This window comes from Ciona robusta, chromosome 5 (assembly GCF_009617815.1).
Source record: "Ciona robusta chromosome 5, ASM961781v2".
Taxonomy (NCBI): Eukaryota; Metazoa; Chordata; class Ascidiacea; order Phlebobranchia; family Cionidae; genus Ciona; species Ciona robusta.
In genome coordinates, this window is record NC_143239.1 from 4,295,966 (window position 1) to 4,317,791 (window position 21,826).

Consider the following 21,826-nt stretch of genomic DNA (forward strand, 5'->3'; position numbering starts at 1 on the left):
TATAATTAGGGACAAAGATTTGCATTTTTTCGTACCAGGTACAGTTTGTGTATTTCCCTCGTGTACCAATAAAATTGGTATTATATTAACAAAATCTCACATGATACAGATTGTTCATTGTGATGATAAATTATAGTTCACCACTGCTTCAGTTTCGAACACGTCTAAAACGTGTTCTAAAGTTCTAAACCCACGCATTATGCATTTTGGTTTCTGTGCGTCACAATGTTTCGTTTCCGCAAGTCCAAAGAAAACAGAAGCTCACGTCGTTAAAATATCTATTCTAAGCATCAATATATTCAACATTAATATAATACATGTATCTTTGTATCTTAATTCAGCAGTGGTCAATATAGTTGCTTCACACTAAACCTCCAATCCAAGACATTACATCAAACACACAAATTTGCATTCACTTGATAAGCAAAGTTTACTGTAATTTCACAAGCAAACAATATGATATATAAGCACAAATTGCATAGAATTCTATATTAAAAGTACATATATACATTTTATCATAGCATTTACATCCATATGTATAAGCTATGGTGTTAAAAAATCATTGACTTAAAATAACACTTTATTGTTTACTTTACAAAATAAATAAAATTGTTTATACTGCTCACAAATTAACCTGGTTGCTAAAATAACACAAAATTTAACAGATTTAAATTAAACAGTACTGCTAAAAGCATGAAATAATTATTAAACATAAGGTGAACCTATGTAAAAAGCGTTGTGGCTTTAAAAGAACATGAATGAACATTTAGTCTTTCAGAGTTTTTGCACAAGATTTAAATGTTGTTGAAGTAATTGAGATGCTTTTATTGCACATCCCCAATGCATAGTGACACCAGAACCACCATGGCCATAGTTATGAAGAATAGTGACTGTGCGATTGCTCAGTTTTTGTTGTTCCAGCTCAATTCTAAAACATACCAAAACAATACCTTATTCTGTTATTTCTTCTTAATAGGTGCTTAAATGAGAATTTATAACAATGTGTGGTCAGATAAGATGGAAAAAAATAAAATATTATTTGTAAAACTTAATGTCTATCATAAATACACTGCATTAGATACTTTACACCACAATTCAGTTTTAACAAAGCATAACTGACCTGATTGCTGTTCTCTTTGGTCTTAAACCAACATGTTGACTTTTGATTTTGCTGTATCGCAAACTTGGTTCAAACTCGCAGCAGTAGCGCCATATCTTATCAGAATCTTTTTCGTCAACTTCCAAGTTGTAATTGTCTAAAAAGCAACTTGATAGACATACTTGTGCTAAGTATAGTAGTATTAATATGTATTAATATGATCAAAATGCTCATTATGTAGATTTATTTTACATAATACCGTTACAGGTTAAAAAAGTGTCTCGCCTATTGTGGAAATGAGATATGAAAAGAATTTAATTAAATAAATGCAAATATCATATTTTACCACAAGATTTACGGTGCTATATACAATCCTAACTATTAAAAGTATACAGGTTTTATTGCAGTTAAGCGTGTTGCAACAACATTTCATTGGTACAAAAAGATGACACATGAACTGTACAGTTTTATTTGAAACAACATAAATGCAAAATACCATATTGATGTGTCCCTCCCAAAACTACATCAGTTAAGCGTGGTAGAATGTAGTAATCATTAAACAAATAGAAATGTTTAATCCAAGGAGCTTCAACTGCATATACCTTCAAGGGAATAAAAAAAATTGCCTGCTATACGTTTCATGACGCAAAAAACTACCCAATAGTACAATTTTTGATCATTTTACAGCTCCTGATCAAACAAGGCTAATATGAAAGACTCAATAAACTGACTTATGTGGGTAAAATTATTTTTTCCTATGAATATAAAAAGATTCGAAATTCTAGATTCGGAATTCTAGATTCGAAATAAAGTATTCTAGGATATCCTAGATTTAGAATACCTAATTATTCTGTAATGTGCATCCCTAAGTGTGGCCATGTGTGGGAAATCAAACACTTGTAAATTTAACTGTATATTTAACCTGGTAGTTAAGCAAACACTTGTAATTTTAAGTTGTACCTGCCCTCTGACTGGATACAATTCTTTGTCCGATGTAAGAAACTTTGCCCCAATGCCAGCACAGTTTATAATGATGTCAAAATCAGATAAGTCCTCAAATGAAGAAATGTGCTTTTTTATCAATTTTCCGCCTGAAAAGTGAGCATAACATTTAACAATATTTATTGTTGCCATAACAGGAAGTTTATAATTAATCTGCAACATGTATTACAGATACAAACAAACTTATTACAAATACAAACAAACCTATATCCATTGAAATTGATTTTAAAAAAATCACTGGGTAAAACAAATGAGCACATCATAATTATTCAGGACTTGGTGGAAAACATGTCAAAATTATCTATATTGTCGAAATTACCTTTTAGTTCAATACTCTTGGTCAACCATGGTAGATAGCGTGTGCATTCACAAATCCAAGTAGTCAATGTGTACACTGGCCTTTCTTTAGTATCTCTCAAAAAGTGATGGCACTCTGCCTCACTTGCTTTACGAAAGTTTGGGAATTCTTTTAAAACTTCTGTCAGTTTTGCATCCTCACCAACTAAGAAGCCAGTCATTTCTCCAATACCTGATATATGAACAACATGTTTATTGGTTTTAAATTTATTAAAATATGATTTTTCATACACCACACTCCTTGAATTAACTACAAATAACTTAAACAGTACCCATAAAAGGTGTGCATGCAAAATCATACGCATAAACGCTGCCCGTTTCTCTATAGTTCAGCAGTTAAACTTTTAACCAATAAAAATTCTAATAAAATGTAGTACCTTACACAAACAGACACTGCAAAACCTACCATAGGTTCATAGATTGTAACTGTCCATAAATGTATATACAGATTACAATTCAGAACTTACCTATTTCAAACGCATCCTGTCTGTCATACAACACTCTAAAGCGCTCCAATGTTTGTCGAAAATAAATGGCCTGGTTTTCTTCATCGTTCCCGCATTCGTAAGGGTAGATAAACCCAGCAGAGATATCTCCTGTCGTGTTTGGTGAACACTCATCATAGAATATTGTCACCTGGTTTATATATTTAGCATTTACCTTTTCATAAAAGCTTTGAATACAATCAGACGGAACCAACAAAAAACTAAACAACACAAACAAAAAAATTTTAAATATAGATACATAAATATGGATCTTGTTTTTGTTGCCATACACCGTAATTGGTAGTTACTAGTTAGGGCAGAAAATTGAACTAAATTTGTGACACAGCTGTTACTATTCTATATTTTTATGTTAAAGTGAGTTAAGTTTTTAAAAGCTAAAACAATAAATATATACACCTTGCATCCTGGTATATCTTCCTGTATCTTACAAGCAGTGGATAAGCCAATAATTCCAGCTCCAATTATTGCAATGTTTTGAGGCATTGATTATGTTATACATGCACAATTAAAAATAATAATATTAAAATATATTTTTAAGTAACCAGGTCTATAAAGAATACTATAAAAACCGTTATAAAACCAAAGTTAGCCCAAATTACGTAGCCTATGGTGCGCCGGCCTAACTAAACAATTCCAGCACTCAAGTGCAAACATAGCCTAACTTGAAGTAACGATGTATCTTTAGTACCTTACGTAGTTAAGTATTAACACAGCATTTACTAACAAAACGTTTAAAGTTCCGCAGGGACTACAATAACAAATATACAGACCAATGCGTATTCTTTGCACGTACGCAAACTGCGCATTTATGTGGGGTTTCCCCAAGGAAAACTCGAAAAAAAATTTTGATTTAATTCAGAGTCCGTATATAAACATGTTTATATACGTTTATATACGTTTATATACGTTTATATACGTATATAAACATGTTTATATATGTTTATAAACATGTTTATATATGTTTATATACGGACTCTGGATTTAATTGTTTTAAAATGTTAGATCTTAGAATTTACACCAAAGTAGAACATTATTATAACTCAAAGACCTGTAGCATTTTAAAGACATTTAAAACTTACCAATCTAACGCGCTTAGGCCGAGCAGAAGCAGTACAGACAGTCATATATCGTCCTGGTCTAATACTCTAATATACAGTAGTAGGATGGGGGAAGATGGGACACTTTTACCTCTATTTTCTCGTCCCATTTAGTAGTAAACAAAGAACATTAAAAAATATGGAACTATATGTCCTCATGACTCTCATAGACAGTTGTTAATTGTTTAAAACACGGTCAGGATTTCTGGATATTGTGTGCTAAAGTTGTCCCATCTCCCCCCACCCTACTATATATGCTTTGTACATTCGCTTTGGACAAAGTATAGCCTATCAGCCTAACCAACAATAAATAAAAAAATTTAAGAATCGCATTTTCAGCATTATTACCCTTGTTATACATTCTTATATGGTGCGTAGGGCTTCTATCCTACTAATTTTGGCCCTATACCCTGACATAAATAACTCCAGGAAATGATGTAGCAAGAGATACATAATGCATATACAGCTTCTGAAAGTATTTGTACACCCGTCGAAATGCTACAACCTTGTACCTATATATATTGTTTGACCAGAAAGAGCTTTGCCGTACAATAAAATACATTTTAGTTACCTGTGTTACGGGAAATGACATTAGTTATACAGTAGGAAGGGGAAGATGAGACACCTTTACGAAAAAATATCGAAGTACCCTGGATTCCTGATCGTATTATTAACAATTAATCGGTTTATAAGAGTCGTAGGGATGCGGTTTTATTATTCTTTAAATGTTCTTTGTTTACTATCAGACTGGACGGGAAAATTAAATGAAAAGATGTCTCGTCTTCCCCCACCCTACTACACAACCTTTGCCCGTTTATGAATAACCAAGTTTGCCCCTTTGTGCGTGATTTATTTATTTATTTTTTCTTTGCAAAAGTTCTACCTTATTACCCATGATTTTTGAGGTAGAAATTGCGAATAAAAAGATCTAAGGTACCTTCGCGTTGGATATAACAAGAGAGAATAACAATAATTGGTTAGCGCGCCTGCCTGTAACCCAGAGGTAATGGGTTCAAGGCTCGACGCTGCTACCATTGTGGGCGTATGTGTCCTTGGGCAAGTAACTTAACAGCAATTGCTCCAACCCAGTGGTCACTAATGGGTTATCTAAATTATCAGCCATACATAAAAAATAAAAAAAATACAAAAAAATATTCACCCACAAAGCAACATACATGGTAACTCGTAAGCTGGCACGAGGTGTTAAACCCGTGTGATAACGACTGTCGTTTTCCAGCCACGCGAAGATAAAGTAAGTTACATTCATTCATTCAACTAATGAGCACGTACTAGCACAATTTAAATTGAATTAACCAAATTACTTGTTAATTACATGGGTTTAAAAATTAAAAACATACATTTCTTGAACATGCATTACGATTTGATTTTAGTTTAGGACCGAATTATGTGGAAACGAATGTTGGAGTTTATCTTAAAAGTATGAATGAATAAATGAATGTAACTTCCTTTATCCTCACGTAGCCAGTAAACAGAAGCCGTTATAACACAGGCGTTCATACACCTCGTGCCAGCTTACGAGTTACCATGTATGTTACTTTGTGGGTGATCATTTTGGGGGGAGGGTATGTTTTTTCTTTTTTATTTATGGGTGATAACTTTGACACCCCGTTAGTGACCACTGGGTTGTAGTAATTGCTGTTAAGTGTCTTGCCCAAGGACACATACGCCCACAATGGTAGTAGCAACAAGCCTTGAACCAATTCCCTTTTACAGGCAGGCGGGCTAACCATTTTGCCATAAATATATATATAGCTTTAAAAAATACATAAAAATGACTTTAAAAATATAGCTTCATAAAGATTAATAAGCACTTCACACTTGGTTAATCAGAGTTTTGGTAAGAAACTCAAGTGCTGTTGAAGTAAATGAGATGCTTTTATTGCACATCCCCAATGCATAGAGACACCAGAACCACCATGGCCATAGTTATGAAGAATAGTGACTGTGCGATTGCTCAGTTTTTGTTGTTCCAGCTCAATTCTAAACATGTATCAATAATACATTTGTTAATATTCTTTTATTCCGATAAATTTTTTTTTCATTTAGTAAAAATAGGTTAATAGAGAACATCTATTTTGAGTAGTAAATATGTGAGAAATTTTTTACAACTCAATTACCCCATCCTTGCATCAAACACCTTACATATTGTATTAAACCACAACTCAATACTAACATTAAGCATAACTGACCTGATGGAAGTTCTCTTTGGTCTTAAACCAACATGTTGACTTTTGATTTTGCTGTATCGCAAACTTGGTTCAAACTTACAGCAGTTACTCCATATTTGATCGGAGTCTTTTTCGTCAACTTCCAAGTTGTAATTGTCTAAAATGCAATTTGATAGACATACTTTTGCAAAGTATAGCAGTACTGATATAAATATGAACAGATACTAAAACTATACAGCTAGGTGTAGCAACCACACTTATTTTTTCCAACTAAATATAAATATGTTTTTAAATGTAAATGTGTTTTAACAACTATTGTTTTGTCGCTGTATCCTGTCTTTTCGTTAGAAATATTTCTAAATCTTTGCTACCGCAATCAAAGAGACAAATAAAAGTTATTATTAATATTATAATTAAAAAATGTAATAAATAAAATACCATACTGCTTTGTCCCTCCAATAACTACATCAGTTAAGCGTGGAATAATGTAGTTGTTACCGAACAAATAGAAATGTTTAATCCAAGGAGCTTCAACGGCATATACCTTTATAAAAGTAAAGCAAACTTCTTGTTTTCTTTTGTAAATTTGACTGGTACATTACATTTAACCTGGTGGTTAAGCAAACACTTGTAAATTTAAGTTGTACCTGCCCTCTGACTGGATACAACTCAATGTCCGATGTAAGAAACTTTGCCCCAATGCCAGCACAGTTTATAATGATGTCAAAATCAGATAAGTCCTCAAACGAAGAAATGTGTTTTTTTCTTAATTTTCCACCTGAAATAAAAATGTAAGAAAATAAATTGTTGTCTGCACTATTTATTACAGAATGACCACATACAACATTGATGGGTATAGGTATAGCTAAGTGTTCCTATGCATTAGAATGTGCTACTGTGTGTTGTTGATTTGTTGTACATGTTATATGTTGTACATGTTTGTTGTTAAAGTTGTACATGTTTGTTGTACATGTTATATAGTTCTTATAGTTAAAGTTATATTATTCATCAGGAACCTATTATAACAAGTTGAACAGAATTTGCTAATATAAAATATAATAGTATTCAATATACATCCATTTTTTAAAAATCGAAAAGACAAAAAAAAATAAACACAGCCTAAATGTTCTAGGACATGATTTAAAACATTTAAAATTATCTATATTGTCGAAATTACCTTTTATTTCAATACTCTTGGTCAACCATGGTAGATAGCTTGTGCATTCACAAATCCAAGTAGTCAATGTGTACACTGGCCTTTCTTTAGTATCTCTCAAAAAGTGATGGCACTCTGCCTCACTTGCTTTACGGAAGTTTGGGAATTCTTTAAATGCATTTGGTTTTATGATATTTCCACCAATTATGAAGCCTGACATTTTGCTGATACCTAAAATAACATTTATGTTCGGTTTTTAAACTTAATCTTTAATTATAAACTTAGTAATATTTTCTAAACACCATAGGCCTACTGTACAAATGATATCAGCTGTACCATAAACAGTACATATGCCAGTAATGTACAGTATAAGATGGATGTCCTGTTTAATAAACCTCGTGTAGACTTACAAGTTACAGGTGTAACTCTGTGTGTTATTGTTTTTTCTCAATAATCAATTTTGTTTCTGTCTTTCCGTCAAGTTGGCCCACTTCTCAGAGTCCGGGTCGCAGCACGGATATGTCCCGCTACGATTTCCACAAACCCAACCATTAGCTTTCTTACACAGCCCCAATTTACCGTTTTTCCCATTCCCGCTATAAATTCGAAGTTTTCCCCTTTCTTTATTCTAAATTAACGAAAAAATAGTACTCTGACGCAAATATTATTTCCACTGGTTTGCTTCACAAAATAATGATAACCTTTTTTTCAAGATTGTTATCTAAGTGACAAGATAACATTTGCCAATGTATCAATAACATTCGTCAACATATGGCAAAACTATATACAAGAAAGTGCAATATTGCAAAACCAAGGTGTTACCGAACAGGCGTTACCGAACAGGCGTTACCGAACATACACACATGAACAGGAAATTATGACAGAGCTTACCTTAAGACATAAACAGAGCTTACCGATTAAGACATAAACATAATGTTTAACAGCACGGCATATGGTAACTGTACTAGTATGTAATATTACTCAATCTCAACACCTCAGTAAGTTTGGGGTGAATTTAAGTTAAATCTACCGCTTTCACACGTTGGCTGTCACAAATTGTACATTACAACTCACCTATTTCAAAGGCGTCCTGCCTGTTGTACAACACTCGTAAATGCTTCAATGTTTCTCGAACATAAATGGCCTGGTCTTCTTCATCATTTCCATTTTGGTAAGGGCAAACTAAACCAGCAGAGATATCTCCTGTTGTGTTGGGTGAACATTCATCATAGAATATTGTCAACTGGTTTATATATTTACTATTAAGCGTGTGGAAAATCTTTCAATACTGAAAGATGAGGCCTTTGGCAACAATAAGAAATAAATAATGACATAACTTTGACCTTGAATAAATGTAACTTAATTGATTTATCCTCGTGTGGCAGGAAAACAACAGTTGATTTTATTTTCATTTTTACTTTATGATACGGCTAATAATTTGAACAACCCAATAGTAACTACTGGGTTGGAGCATTTGACATTATGCACAGTGTATGTCTTGTCCAAGGACATATACAGGCCTTGAAGAGAATACCTTTCTTAATAAAGCCGTAATAAATGTGTCTATCCATTAGAGCTTGTTTATGTTATGATAACTTTACTTTTTTTAAAAATAAAACAATAATATACACACCTGACATCCTGGTATATCTTCCTGTATCTTACAAGCAGTAGATAAGCCAATAATTCCAGCTCCAATTATTGCAATGTATTGAGGCATTATGTCTCACACGCAAGTGACAGTAATAATTATATATTTTATCTTAAAGGGGCATACAGACGAAAAATGAAACTTTGTATATGAATAAGGATACCCAATTGTGACCAAAAGGTAGCATCGAAGTTTTCGTAAATAATAAAGCTTCTAAAAAATCGCGTGAAAAAAACGCTGGAGTAGAAAAAATTCCGCTGTTTTGACCAGAGCCATAGAAAGGTGTTTACACGACTCTGGTTTGACAATGCATGGGATTTCCCATGAGAAAAAAAGACACTGAACTTCGTCCGTTTCTAGTTTCTAAACTAAACTATTGAAGAAAAATCAAATTTTATTTTCGATTTAATACAATGCACCTGATCCGTCTGAATCGGTTCGCTTAGTAAGGGAAATGCCCATTCGGGACAACACGGCTGAATTACGACCTCACGTGACAAAAGACCTCACGTGACAAAAAAATGTTACAAAATTCCATGTGCTTCTTCTTTGTCAGTATATATAAAAAGTATAAAAATGTAAACTTCATTATGTTTTAATTTTTCGATTGAACCTAGCTACATACTAGATTATGCTGACTTCGCAAATTTTTAAACCTAATGTTCAGCACGAACCAAAGCACGAACAACCATAGATACATAAACAATTGTCATTATTTGGAAGCAACAATAGCATTATAAAATTTGTGGAAGGTTTAAATTGGGCGTAAGCAGTTGTTTTTAATACAACAAAAAATAACTGTAATATCACTTACGCTGCAAGAAGTAAATATTATTGAATCTAAACACCTCAGTAAATTTAAAATGAATAAAGTTTCCTGCCCTATTCGAGCCTCAAATTGTTTCGAATATTGTAGATTAACACCATTTTTACAACGCTGAAGAATACAATAAAGTATAAACATTAACAAAACCCTGCATTAGTTCTCTCGATACACTTATCTCAATTGGGTTTCCTGTTTCAACATGTTATTACTGCACGTGCAGTGATCAGCAGTTTACATTTTAGCAATACGGAGGGCGGAAACGTTTTATAACTCTTTGAATGTTATTTGTTTACTATCAAATGGGACAGGAAAATAAAATGAAAAGGTGTCCCATCTTTTCCAACCCTACTATATATAAGCGTTGGTTTAACTTTCAATTTAGTTACGATTACATAAAAGATTTCTTTTGAGTTTTCCCAGGAACTCCTTGAACTGCTCGTCTCGAAAATTGTAAATCACCACATTTACAAGGCTGTGAAAGTACAGTCGATCATTTTTTATATATAGTTATTTTAGTTTAAATCTTTTACCTGTTTAACATAGACACGTAGACGTAAACCACATTGGCTTCCCGAGGGTACACACCATCCGCGATAGTAACCACTATGGTTATAATTGGAACTGAGAAACAACAAGTTTTAGTAGGATGGGGGAAGATGGGACACCTTTTCATTCCATTTTCTCGTCCCGTTTGGTAGTAAACAAAGAACATTTAAAGAACTATAAAATCGCGTCCTCACGACGCCCATTGACCGTTTTTAATTGTTTAAAAGACGATCACGATATTTGGTTTCTATGCTTTAAAGGCGTTTCGTTTTTTCCCACCATATTATATAGGATATATATTAGAACTCTGTTACAAGTATTGAAAAGTCGTGAAGTATTCTTACACAAAGATATTGTGAATCCAAGCTCCATAAAAAGCAAAGTAAAAAATGCCCTTTTCATTTTTGAGACAAAAACAGTTTCGCTAGCACCCCGAAGTGAGCGAGATCTTCTTTCGTGTCTCCATATGAGAATTCCTGTTCCTGTCGTGAATGCTGTCTAAAAATGTTTTTACAGATTGAGAAAGGAAAAAAGGAAAAAGACAAATTTAGATTAGCCATATGTAAAATATATGCTGTTTAAAAAAAACATTAAAAAATATTACAGAGTAAAACCATTGCGCTGATGAACGCAAAACTTTTCGATTTGCAAGCAAGTGCAAAGTTTGTGTATATAAGGAATAATTTTATCAAATACACGGTGAAGGAAAACATAAATACACACGCAAAACTTGTATAAAAATGTCATTTTATCCTCGCGAGGCGGGAAAACGTGTATGTTACGTTATAGGTGATTATTTATTAACCTTTTTTTATTTTTTATGTTTAACTGATAATTTAGAGGACTTACAAGGGTTATGAACAATAGTGATCCAACGACTATCGTTGTTATAATGAAAATATACAAGTCGCGCGAAGTCCGAGCCACATTGACGAAAACGAATATGTTCGTCTCGTAAGTGGAGATGAAAGATTCAGGAAACCACGCTGTAAATATGTAAAGTAGAAATTACTAAGTTGAATGTGGAGAATAAACGTAATGTGTTTATCCTCGTATAACAAAGCAACGATAGTCGTTACAACATGGTTGTTTTGATTCACAGACCTCATATATATTCGCTTACGAATTGAAACATGTATGTATAGTAGTGTAGGGAAATGGGACATATTTTATTTTATTTCAGGTGTCCCGTCTTACCCCACTTTACTATATGTAACTGCGCGAGTGACTATTTTTCATCATTTCTCACGTGGGACGAACTCATGAGAGACTACTGGGTTGGAAACATTGCTAATAAGCATCTTGGTTAAATGCACATATACCCCACAATGGTAACAAATCCTCTCGGCTACTAATAAACACAAAAAAGGCTTAAAAAAACTCACTGCTGTAGGATGTATGAATCAGTACAGAAGACCAAATAACGAAGATTTTAACCAGAACTCTCTTCTTGGTAGAAACCCCATTGCGATTTAGCAATGGCCATTTTATGCATGCGAAGCAATCGTAGCTTAGAAATACATAATGAGTCAATAAAGTTGTCCACGTCATATTAAATAAAATTGCTCCAGCCTTGGCAGATGGGCTGTTTACAGAGGCCAAAGTAAACATCTGCATTTCAACTGGAGTTGACAGCATAGTTCTTATAACATTTGGAATGGTTATGCAAAACAGTATCAGTACTGAAAGAAATAATAATCGATTATCAGTAAAATCTGTAAAACGGTTAAAATCATTAATAACTATTTAAAAGATTCTACTTACCCGATAAAGTGTCAGCAACTGCCAAAGACGCTTTGAGCATATGATGTGTTGATGAAGTTTTCCCTCGACTACAAAATGCGGCAAAAGCCAGTGCGTTTCCAATAAAGATCGCTAGGCCAAGTATGACAGCGTACGTTAAAAGTAACACGAACAAAGATATCCTGTAAAAGCAATTTTATGGAGATTGATCTAGGAATTAAAAGTTTACTAAGTTAAACCCACCTGCAATGGCCACACAAATATATAGGAGTTGCGTTGCATTCTTTAACCGCATAATCGTCGCAGAAAATAGTGATGTTTGTATACAAACCAAAACTCTGGTTCGACATTTCAACTCTAAAACTTGACCGCTTTTAGAGCTACAACAGTATAGACTAACCCCACAGTAGCCAATTAAGGTTCCCAGCACGCGATTATAGACGCATATGTTGATAAATGAACACTAAACAAACGATTACGAACCGCTGACCAGACGATCAAAATCAATACGAAAATAAATTCCCAATATATATTAAAATATTGTCCCGACAGTTGAATTAGGATTCTATTATAGATGGAATAATAGTTTTTATGTGGCGCACTGACCAGAAGGTATATCTTGACCAAAGCAAACGAATGGAAAAAGGGTGTATAACTAAAATAATGTACGTTTCAATATACGTGAAAAAAATCACCTACAAAGTAACGTACATGGATCAGGATATTTAAATATTATGTGAGTAACGTACATGGTATTTCTGTAACATACATGTCAAGCTGGCACAAGGTGTATAAACACCAGTGTTATAACGACTGTCGGTTTCCGGCCACGCGAGGATAAATCATTCATTCATTAACTCCATATTGAATGAAAAACTGTCCTCGCGTTATGGGCTACGATTTTAGTTATAAGTCAGGTGTTCTGTTTCATACACCTCGTGCCTGGTTACGAGTTACCAACTTACCACATACACAACTTTGTGGATGATTACTTTTGGGTTTTGTTTCTCCAATATTTTATGGCTAAATATTACTATAACCCAGTATATAAGCAACCACTGGGTTGGGGCAATAGGTGTAGTGTAGGTGTCTCGCCCAAGAACACACAATGTGCGATTAAACAGCTGGATACGATGCAGTTTTGCTAGCAGTTATTAGGGATTCAAAAAAGACTGCAATATCATCCAAAAAAGTCTCATACACATACATAATGCACACAAATAGCACATGGTGTGTTTATTATTAAGTGATACACGCAACGGACTGGATTCCGCATAAAAATACTTGATTGAGAGAATACACTGCAATACGAATACGAGTTTTACATGAAGAAAAAAACAGATATTCTATCTCGTTGTTTTATATACCTGGATACAAAACTGTGGTGTTAGTAAAAAATAATAAGATTCCGCTGAATACAAATATGAATAACAAATACAATGGCCAGCATACGAACAAACGTATACATCATTATTAAATTAAATGATTATTAATACTTAAAATATGAAAAAATGTACAAGGTTTGACACTGAAGATGGGTTGGCTGTGTGATGAGTTATGTGGACGGAACTACACGAAGTATGATACGAGTTGCTCTTCGTTTGAGAGCCTCGGCCGCTTCCTCGTGCGTATAACCGTCCAATTTCTCGCCTAAGGTATGCGGTAATTAGTTATAAGAAGCGGGATATTGTTCTAACAAGGCAACAACCTAATAAAAAACTAAAAATAGAAAGTATGCATACTGTACCTTGAGTGTATAAATAACAAAACAAATCTAATTATGAGCAATAACAAGAAGCGGGATATTGTGTATATTCTACGCAGGTGAGGTTCTACAGCGTGGCACGCTATGGGTCCTGAGATTTGGGCTAGAGAATATGTTACATTCTATTTTATGTGAGTGAGGTCCCACACTGTGGCACGCCATGGGACCTTAGATTTACACTAGAATTGGCTAATTAGCCCGACACCCAGGGTGATATGACCGATTTAGTGTGACTGTGATTACAGGGTTCCAGCAATGTCCGTTAAAGGTTTTGCTCATGGAAACATACAAACATCAGTAATGGTATTAGTGACCAGCATTGAACTCAGTATCCTTAGGTTACTACGGTGCCAGGCTGGATATGGTGTTAAAGTTGATTGATTGTATCTCAAACTGACTAACATTTCCAATATTGATATTTTTGGACAAAACCCATACAAATATAAACACAATAAAATACATTCAATATACAAAAAAAGTTGTTTTTCATTTAAAAACAAAATCTATTTACAAATCTTACCGTTCACGGATACAATCCGATCCCCCCTACGTAACCTCCCATCCACTGCTGCTGCTCCAACTGAGAACACAGACTTCACATAAATAGGAAGATCCCCATGTGGTGATCCATGCCCTCCAACGATACTAAAACCAAGTCCATCAGACCCCCGGTTCAACTCGATGTCTATTTCCTTCTTTTCTTGGCTAAAAATGAAAAAAATGGAAATTTTTCGTAATTTTAGGGAGTTTGTGTGTGCTGGTTTCTCAGTACTTATATATGTGTGAAAAAAAACGTCATTTATGTAAAACTTTTCTGTTTATTTTTTTTCTTGGCTGAAAAATGGAAAAATAGCCATTTTGATATTTTTAGTGTCTGTCTGTGCTAGTTGCTTATTATCGTTTATGTGCGAAAAAATGAATGACAGTCACTTGTGTAAAACTTTTGAATGTAATGAATTTAACCTATCCTGGCAACATAGATGTTCTGTTTCAACCTATTATTTTACCAAAAGCGCGTTATGCTTTGAGGCGACATGGCACGCAATAAATCTTACATGTACAATTTAACCGCTATAAATAAATAGAACAGTTCGAAACAAAAAAAAAAACGAATAGTCCGAAAAAACAAAACAAAAAACCGAACAGTCCAAAAGGATCACAAGGACAATGTACACAGGTCCGTGTTGAGTTTCTGGACGACTCCAGCAGATCAATCGTTCGTAATGTTAAAGGACCAGTAAGGGAGGGAGATATTTCTACCCTGCTTGAGTCCAAGAGAGAAGCTAGAAGGCTGCGATAAAATAAAAAAAAACAGAAAGAGATCAAAAAAAAAGTTAATTCACCTTCCTTGTTGTCCACTGATTGGTAAATTAGGTTTGGCAGATTGTACAAGATATTCACTTAGTTGTTTTATACTTTCCCCACCTTCTTGCACCTGGTGGAAATATTGGTGGTTAAAAAGGGAAATTTATTTACAATGAATAAAGCCAACTAATGTTTTTAAATAAAACTCCATTTACCTTTTAGGTAATGGTTTCGTTCTAACAAGGCAACAACCTAATAAAAAACTAAAAATAGAAAATATGCATACTGTACCTTGAGTGTATAAATAACAAAACAAATCTAATTATGAGCAATAACATAGCACAATGGATAAAAAAATGTTTATAAAGTAGAATTTAAGTTCTAGTTTTTTATGATTTTAATATAAAGTGAAGAATTTAACTCAAATTTGTAAAAGTTCCAGAAGAAGTTAAAAATTATGAGAAATATTGCAAAACTAAAAATATTGTAAAATCTATTTACCTGCATTAGAACAATAGCGTCATCCTGACCCTTCAGCATTGCTACCACTTCATCATGTGACTTGTTATCCGTAGTCTGTCCATTAATGCTTCGTATTCTATCTCCAACCTGCCAAGAATTTAGTATCAAATTTAAGAGCACATAAGTTAAAAATTAAAAGTACATTTAAATAACTCAAAAATATTTAAGTTCGAAACCCAAAAAAGAAAAAAGAATTCAATAGGATAATTTAGTTTAGTACAAATAGAAATGTCACAAAAGTACCAGAACCACATTTTAAAATTGTTTATTAAGTATAATCCTTCACATTATTGGTACTCTGCTTCTAATTTCTTATAGTTTTAACTAATGTTTACCCTTAAAAAATGCAAAAACAAAAAAATTTGCCAAAAATATGACTAAAAATTTGCGCAAAATAACTTGATTATTGGCATACCTTCAACTTTCCTGCCGCTGCCCCATGGTTTTGAACAACTGCTACAAAAATGGGAACATCCCCTAAAGGAGAACCAACCCCACCTGCTATACTGATCCCAAGTGGTTGGGTGGGGGTCTGAAAAAAATTTATAACATGTTTAAAAAAATAAACTCAATTTTTTAAGATGAAGAAAATAGGTTTGCATAGATAGCTTGAAAGTTGAAAAGCACAATTAGTTGTCAATAATTTTAAAATAATGACTTTATACAACAGAACTTTCCAAACTGTGTGCTACGAAAGTATCATTAATTTATTTTACAACAATAATAAAATACAGTTTAAATTTGCTGCACTGCCATAGAAAATTGTAATAAATCTATGCAGCCTCTCTTCTGCCACCTAATGGTAAAGATGACTTACCTTATCGATCTCCACGAATCGAATGTCTCCTCCCAAATCATCAGTGGGACTCTTAGGAGCATCTTCGGATGCATTGGAACTGAGACTTAGTTTTGGCATCTTTATGAGATCAGAAGGAGCTCCGGACTTTAATCTTCCGATCCTGAGATCGACTTTGCCCTGAGCATTCTGAAAAAAAATTGAAAAACTAAAGAAAAAAAATTTGACCATTGTTGTTTTGGTTTTACGGATCTAAATGGTACCCATGCACAAACATTTTATGCCATTTCTTATCATTTCACATAATCTGAATTTAATGTAAGACATATATGGCCACTATATATTCAAAATTAGTCCTACAGTTTATAACACGGGTGTTCATACACCTCGCGCCAGTTACGAGTTACAATGACTGTTATTTTGTAGGTAAATATTTTTTTTGTTTTTTTATGTATGGCTGCTAATTTGGACAACCCATTAATGATCATTGGGTTGGAGCAATTGCAGTTAAGTGTCTTACCCAAGGAGATATACGCCCACAATGGTAGCAGCGATGAGCCTTGAACCCATTACCGCTGGGTCACAGGCTGGCGCGCTAACCACTTTGCCACGGCGCCAGACACTATATATTCAAATTAGCAGTATGGTTTTAAAATAAGCAGTCTTATATTTAAAACTAGAAGCAATTTACCTTCAGCAACTGAGCAGCAACTTCTTGCCCAGCCATCCTTATATTGACGCCATTAACACTTAGTATTTGATCTCCTGGTTTCATTGTTCCATCTCTTGCTGCTGCACCACCCTGTACAAGGTCACTCACAAACACACCAGCTGCGTTTCTACCGAAAGGGGAAAATTAAATTTTTAAAAACCCTAAATTTTTTTACCAAAATGAAATAGAAATGTAAATAAATGACTTTTTTATGAGTTTCATCCTATAAATGTTTCCTGAATCCTGATCTACACCATATTGCACACCAAACACACACCAGCTACATTTCTATATAGAATAAAAAAAAAGATTTAAAAAAAAACCCAAAAAATATAGATTTGAAACATTAGTTCAAAAATAGCAATAAATTTTAAATAAATTGTTTTCCATAAAATATTAGTTTTTAAATTTTTAAATAAAAATATAAACTACTGGTAACTTGTAAGTCACATAGAAACAACAAATAAATTTTTACTTTCTTCCAACAATGCTAAGTCCGAGACCTCGCCCACTTTTCTTCATTAAATTTACATCATAGATATCATATATATCCGACTCTGATTCATTGTTAATTGTCTCCCTGCAAAAATAAACTTATTTTTATGTTTTTTTCATGGTTTTTAGTACAACATAATTATTATACCAGCACCAATAATTAAAAGTAATTTTTAATCATTTTTAATGCTACAAAAACCGCATATTTCAGGGAAGTTTTATGAACTGAAATAAGAAAAATTTAACTAAATTACAAAATTAACTTGTAATTGTTTATGGTTAATTTTGATTTCTCTTCATTGTACAGGGTTTAGTATGGGGAATTGCTAAACATCGACAAACAAAGTAATAAATTTAGTGATGCACAATAAAAAACAGTGTGAGAATTATTTTTTTGGCATTTTTAAAGATTTTTATGTGAATATGTGAAATTATTGTGAAACTAATCTAAATGTGATTTGAGTGGTTTCTTTCACCAATATGAAAGAATCGGTAATTTTATCTTTCTCTGCCATTTATGAAATCTCTTTGACCTGGAGAAGTAAAATAAAGCAAACGTTGGTTCAGTACGAATTTTAAAAATTTACTTGAAAAAATAAAAATTGCGAAAAACAATCATGAAGGACTATAAAATGATTGTAATCCACATAAATGCCATTTTCGTATTTTAAGAGTGCTTAAAGTTTACTGTGAACAGAAAGTGGACACAATAGTCATGGCTTTTTATTATAACCTTTATTATAAAATGTATTATATAATTTGATCCTCAAATTTTAGAAGTGAAGCACTTTACAAATACAGAACTATATATAAAGACTTTGCAGTTTGTATATTTTTTATTATATTTCTGAAACATTGAAACAAAATTGAAATCCAAAACGTTTTACACTTTATTATTATTTTACACACCGAAACTTTACAATCATGTACATGTTGAATTAATAAAATAACACAATTTTAAATTAATGAAATAAAACAATTAATAGGTTTTGCCAAGAAATACACAACAAACAATGCACAGAAATATTTTTCAAAGACATATTTTTTTTCCACCGAAATAAAACAAGAAAAATACTTTTTTTATTTCAACATATTTTCCAAAAACAGCAAAGAGGAAATTTTCTCGATTTGTTTTAAAAAATCAACAAATTTTTTTTCACCTGTTTTCATCACGTAGGATAGTAAGGTGGACCTTCCCCGGGGTATTGCGCAATACTTCGATTGCCTCGTCATGTGTGGCATGACGCAAACTGTGATTGTTCACTGTTAAGATCCTGTCACCTGGCCATAACCTTCCGTCTTTTGCAGCAGCTCCTTGTTCATACACTGTGTGCACCAACACTGCATCCTGGAGAGTTTTTTTTTTAAGTTTAAAAATGTTATTGAAAAAAATTGTAATTTTTATGCAAAATTGTGGAGATAAATTACAAACTATATACATTAATTAAGCAAGTCAGTACTGAAAAAAGTTATTGTAAATTTTTTTATCAAAATTTAGGAAAACACTTAAACATTTAAGATTACACCTCTTACCAACCCAAAGATAAAACTGCTTTTTAAACAATTTAAATACCAACAATAAACACTATACTGTACAGCTATCCAAACAATAGAAAGTTGACACAATAAAATGAGCATAACTATTTTCACAAAAAAAATACTTACAAAATCTTAAAAATAACCTACCAACAAACTGTCAGATCCTCCCACAATGCTCACTCCAAGTCCAGCCTTCCCTTTGTTGATTTCTATGGTTGTTTCCCTGCCTGGAATAATCGGGCACGTAAGTGGGTCAGAGTTCTCACTCCCGCTATCCAGGGTCGGGGACATCGTGGATAATCTGTGTCCGGAGGATGTAACAGAAGAGGCATCTGAAGAAAGAAGATCACTGTCTTCAATTTCAAGGATTTTTAAAGGTTTGGGGTCAGATGAGGTAGAAAGAGAAGGAACAACGCTTGTTTCGAGAGTTTTTGAGGAAATACTCGATTCTTTACTGAGTATTTCGCCAAGATTAATGGAGGACGTTGTTGACAACGTCCAGGACTTTGTCTTAGAGCTTCTAGAAACTTCTTTCCATTCTACGTTCTCTAAACTGCTCGATTTCAAAGCTTCGGCCTTTGAATACTGGGAGTGTGTGAGCATGGACATGGACTTGGGGCGGTAACGCAACTCGCGTTCTGACTTTGCAGTGGCAACACTTCTGCGAACCACCTTTACTGATGTGCTGGTGCTTGAGCTGGAGCTGCTGACTTCGTTTATCATTGAAACTTGCATTTGCTTGCTTAGCAGAGGTTTATGCTCGGACATGGTCAGGCCATAAAGAACTAGGGTGACAGTCTAAATTTTTCAACATAGAATAAAAAATACAGAACTCGAAATTTTGTAATGTCATTTTTGCAACTATTGTAACTTTACTTCTTTTAAAGTTAGCTAGAAAACTCCTTGAAAAAATCTGACTCCTTAAAAGTTTAAAAGTACAAACTTTAATTTTAATGTTAATTACACCACAAAACCACCACTTTCTACACTGCACCTGTAACTACAAAGACTCAAAAGAACATCAGTTTACAAGCAAGCAGACACCTGGCAATCTAATAACTAATGTCTCCTAAGCAAACATTAACTTTCTTACAAGCGCTAGAACCCATGATGTGAAAGCTGAAATATGCTGTGTCAATACTAAAAGTTTGTACTAATACGACACTAGGCAGGCCCCACACCCTTATTTGCACAGTAACAACCTTGAACAAAAGATTGATGTAGTCTGCTAAAACTAGCACACAAGTCACTGATTTGGAATGTGAGATTATTTGCACATGTCTTAATATTGTTGGCTGGCTGTTTGCTAAGCTTTGCTATTCGTTTAGATGTTTCTAACTCAAGAAAACTGCTTTGTAGGTAAGCCTGTGCAACTTTCGGTAGGGGTAAGGTATGGAAAATGCAGCAACTTATAAGTAGTTGCATTCTGATTATATAAAATAGCATTAGGGCTATTTTTACATAGTTAAAGTGACATAAGCATTATGTTTACAACTATAACTGTAAAAACTTTGCAACATACAACGTTGTACTGTGAAAAATACATACTATGAGCTGTCATATTGTTTAAATGCTACACTAACAACAAACATATTACCATGCTAATGTTATTCTAACTCTGCATGTGAGGTTGTTATGCTTATACTAATGTTTGTATAATGACAGATTAACTATTCTCTTATAAGCACTCACTTATGAGAAATACATATTAAGATTTCAAACATAATTTCTTAACAAAATCTTAATGCAGTTTAAACATTAGAAAGATCAAAATAGAAGTCACATATAGGTTAATTAATACAAAAATTAGTACATGTACTTAACCACGTTAGAAAATATAAAAATAAAGATTTGAAAACGGATAATTGCTAGATATGTTATTTTGTATATCCAACAAGTAACATTCCTTTTTTTTACAGTTTTGAATACAAAATAGATACTAACAAAAGGGTTGTTTTTCTTTAAAAAAAAAAATTAGCCCTAAAATAAAAAAAATAATTTAATACTTAGCAAATTTTTAACAAACAAAATTTTTGACAGAAAATATCTTTCTGCGCTAACTACCAAAAACAATTTTACCTGATGAAGCAGAAGACTTGACTGGACCAGATGCCACAGTAAGTTTAACTGTTCCCCTTGACTGCTTTAATATGGAGATCGCCTGTGTAGAAATACTTCATGAATATTTAATGAAATACAAATCCTTTACAAATTAACTCTACCATGGATTTGGTAAATTTACAAAGAATTTATTAAATTGAATTAAACAATGTCACTCCGTTCTTGAAATTTGCGTTTTAAACAATTTTATCTTTGGACAATTTTTTCGTTACTAATTTGTCTTAACCTGTAAGTGCATAAATGCAAAAACGATTTTAACTTTGTGCTAATTTTTTCTAACCTGAAAATGCATGAAATTAAATAAGTAAAATAATTTTTAATGTAAATAAAAACAGTAAATAGACAGAAACTAAACAGAAACGAAATTGCAGTCACTCTCAAACACTGGTATAGACAATG

General features: G+C 33.2%; 5 protein-coding genes across 9 annotated transcripts in view; 1 reads left to right on the top strand and 4 right to left on the bottom strand.

Moving 5' to 3' along the window:
* Window positions 1–405: 405 nt before the first annotated feature.
* Window positions 406–3,794, bottom strand: LOC149735788 (D-amino-acid oxidase-like). The gene is made up of 7 exons (XM_089878227.1): window positions 3,361–3,794; window positions 2,926–3,094; window positions 2,421–2,630; window positions 2,060–2,190; window positions 1,596–1,701; window positions 1,121–1,256; window positions 406–928 (listed from the first exon to the last, which is right to left on the bottom strand). The coding sequence occupies exons 1-7, from the start codon at window positions 3,445–3,447 to the stop codon at window positions 775–777; spliced, it is 993 nt and encodes a 330-aa protein (XP_089734353.1). The 5' UTR covers window positions 3,448–3,794; the 3' UTR covers window positions 406–774.
* Window positions 3,795–4,898: 1,104 nt separating this feature from the next.
* Window positions 4,899–9,531, bottom strand: LOC149735789 (D-aspartate oxidase-like). Of its 2 annotated transcripts, none has more exons than XM_089878228.1 (7): window positions 9,040–9,531; window positions 8,481–8,649; window positions 7,428–7,637; window positions 6,898–7,028; window positions 6,689–6,794; window positions 6,272–6,407; window positions 4,899–6,062 (listed from the first exon to the last, which is right to left on the bottom strand). In XM_089878228.1, exons 1-7 carry the CDS (start codon window positions 9,124–9,126, stop codon window positions 5,909–5,911), a joined length of 993 nt encoding a protein of 330 aa, XP_089734354.1. In that variant the 5' UTR covers window positions 9,127–9,531; the 3' UTR covers window positions 4,899–5,908. The 2 variants fall into 2 exon arrangements, with proteins under 2 accessions (XP_089734354.1, XP_089734355.1); XM_089878229.1 differs by having other exon boundaries at window positions 8,481–8,609; window positions 9,040–9,527.
* Window positions 9,532–9,584: 53 nt separating this feature from the next.
* Window positions 9,585–13,239, bottom strand: LOC149735790 (uncharacterized). Its single transcript, XM_089878264.1, has 7 exons — window positions 12,416–13,239; window positions 12,194–12,354; window positions 11,815–12,111; window positions 11,279–11,415; window positions 10,774–10,927; window positions 10,414–10,504; window positions 9,585–10,355 (listed from the first exon to the last, which is right to left on the bottom strand). Exons 1-7 carry the CDS (start codon window positions 12,520–12,522, stop codon window positions 10,262–10,264), a joined length of 1,041 nt encoding a protein of 346 aa, XP_089734390.1. The 5' UTR covers window positions 12,523–13,239; the 3' UTR covers window positions 9,585–10,261.
* A 154-nt stretch (window positions 13,240–13,393) lies between these two features.
* Window positions 13,394–21,826, bottom strand: part of LOC149735791 (multiple PDZ domain protein-like) — a 29,462-nt gene continuing 21,029 nt past the window's right edge. For 3 of the 4 annotated variants that reach the window (XM_089878231.1, XM_089878233.1, XM_089878230.1), the window contains 11 exons: window positions 21,386–21,467; window positions 19,454–19,638; window positions 18,928–19,115; window positions 17,748–17,852; window positions 17,252–17,399; window positions 16,582–16,749; window positions 16,180–16,296; window positions 15,744–15,851; window positions 15,281–15,372; window positions 14,458–14,642; window positions 13,394–13,822 (listed from right to left, as the gene is read on the bottom strand). In XM_089878231.1, coding sequence (XP_089734357.1) covers window positions 13,728–13,822; window positions 14,458–14,642; window positions 15,281–15,372; window positions 15,744–15,851; window positions 16,180–16,296; window positions 16,582–16,749; window positions 17,252–17,399; window positions 17,748–17,852; window positions 18,928–19,115; window positions 19,454–19,638; window positions 21,386–21,467 — 1,473 coding nt within the window. In that variant the 3' untranslated portion in view covers window positions 13,394–13,727. Of the gene's footprint in view, window positions 13,823–14,457; window positions 14,643–15,280; window positions 15,373–15,743; window positions 15,852–16,179; window positions 16,297–16,581; window positions 16,750–17,251; window positions 17,400–17,747; window positions 18,301–18,927; window positions 19,116–19,453; window positions 19,639–21,385; window positions 21,468–21,826 lie in introns of those variants that run through there. The other variant, XM_089878234.1, reaches the window with a different exon arrangement.
* LOC149735792 (small ribosomal subunit protein eS28-like) lies at window positions 14,658–15,334 on the top strand. Its single transcript, XM_089878600.1, has 2 exons — window positions 14,658–14,670; window positions 15,023–15,334. The coding sequence occupies exons 1-2, from the start codon at window positions 14,658–14,660 to the stop codon at window positions 15,235–15,237; spliced, it is 228 nt and encodes a 75-aa protein (XP_089734726.1). The 3' UTR covers window positions 15,238–15,334.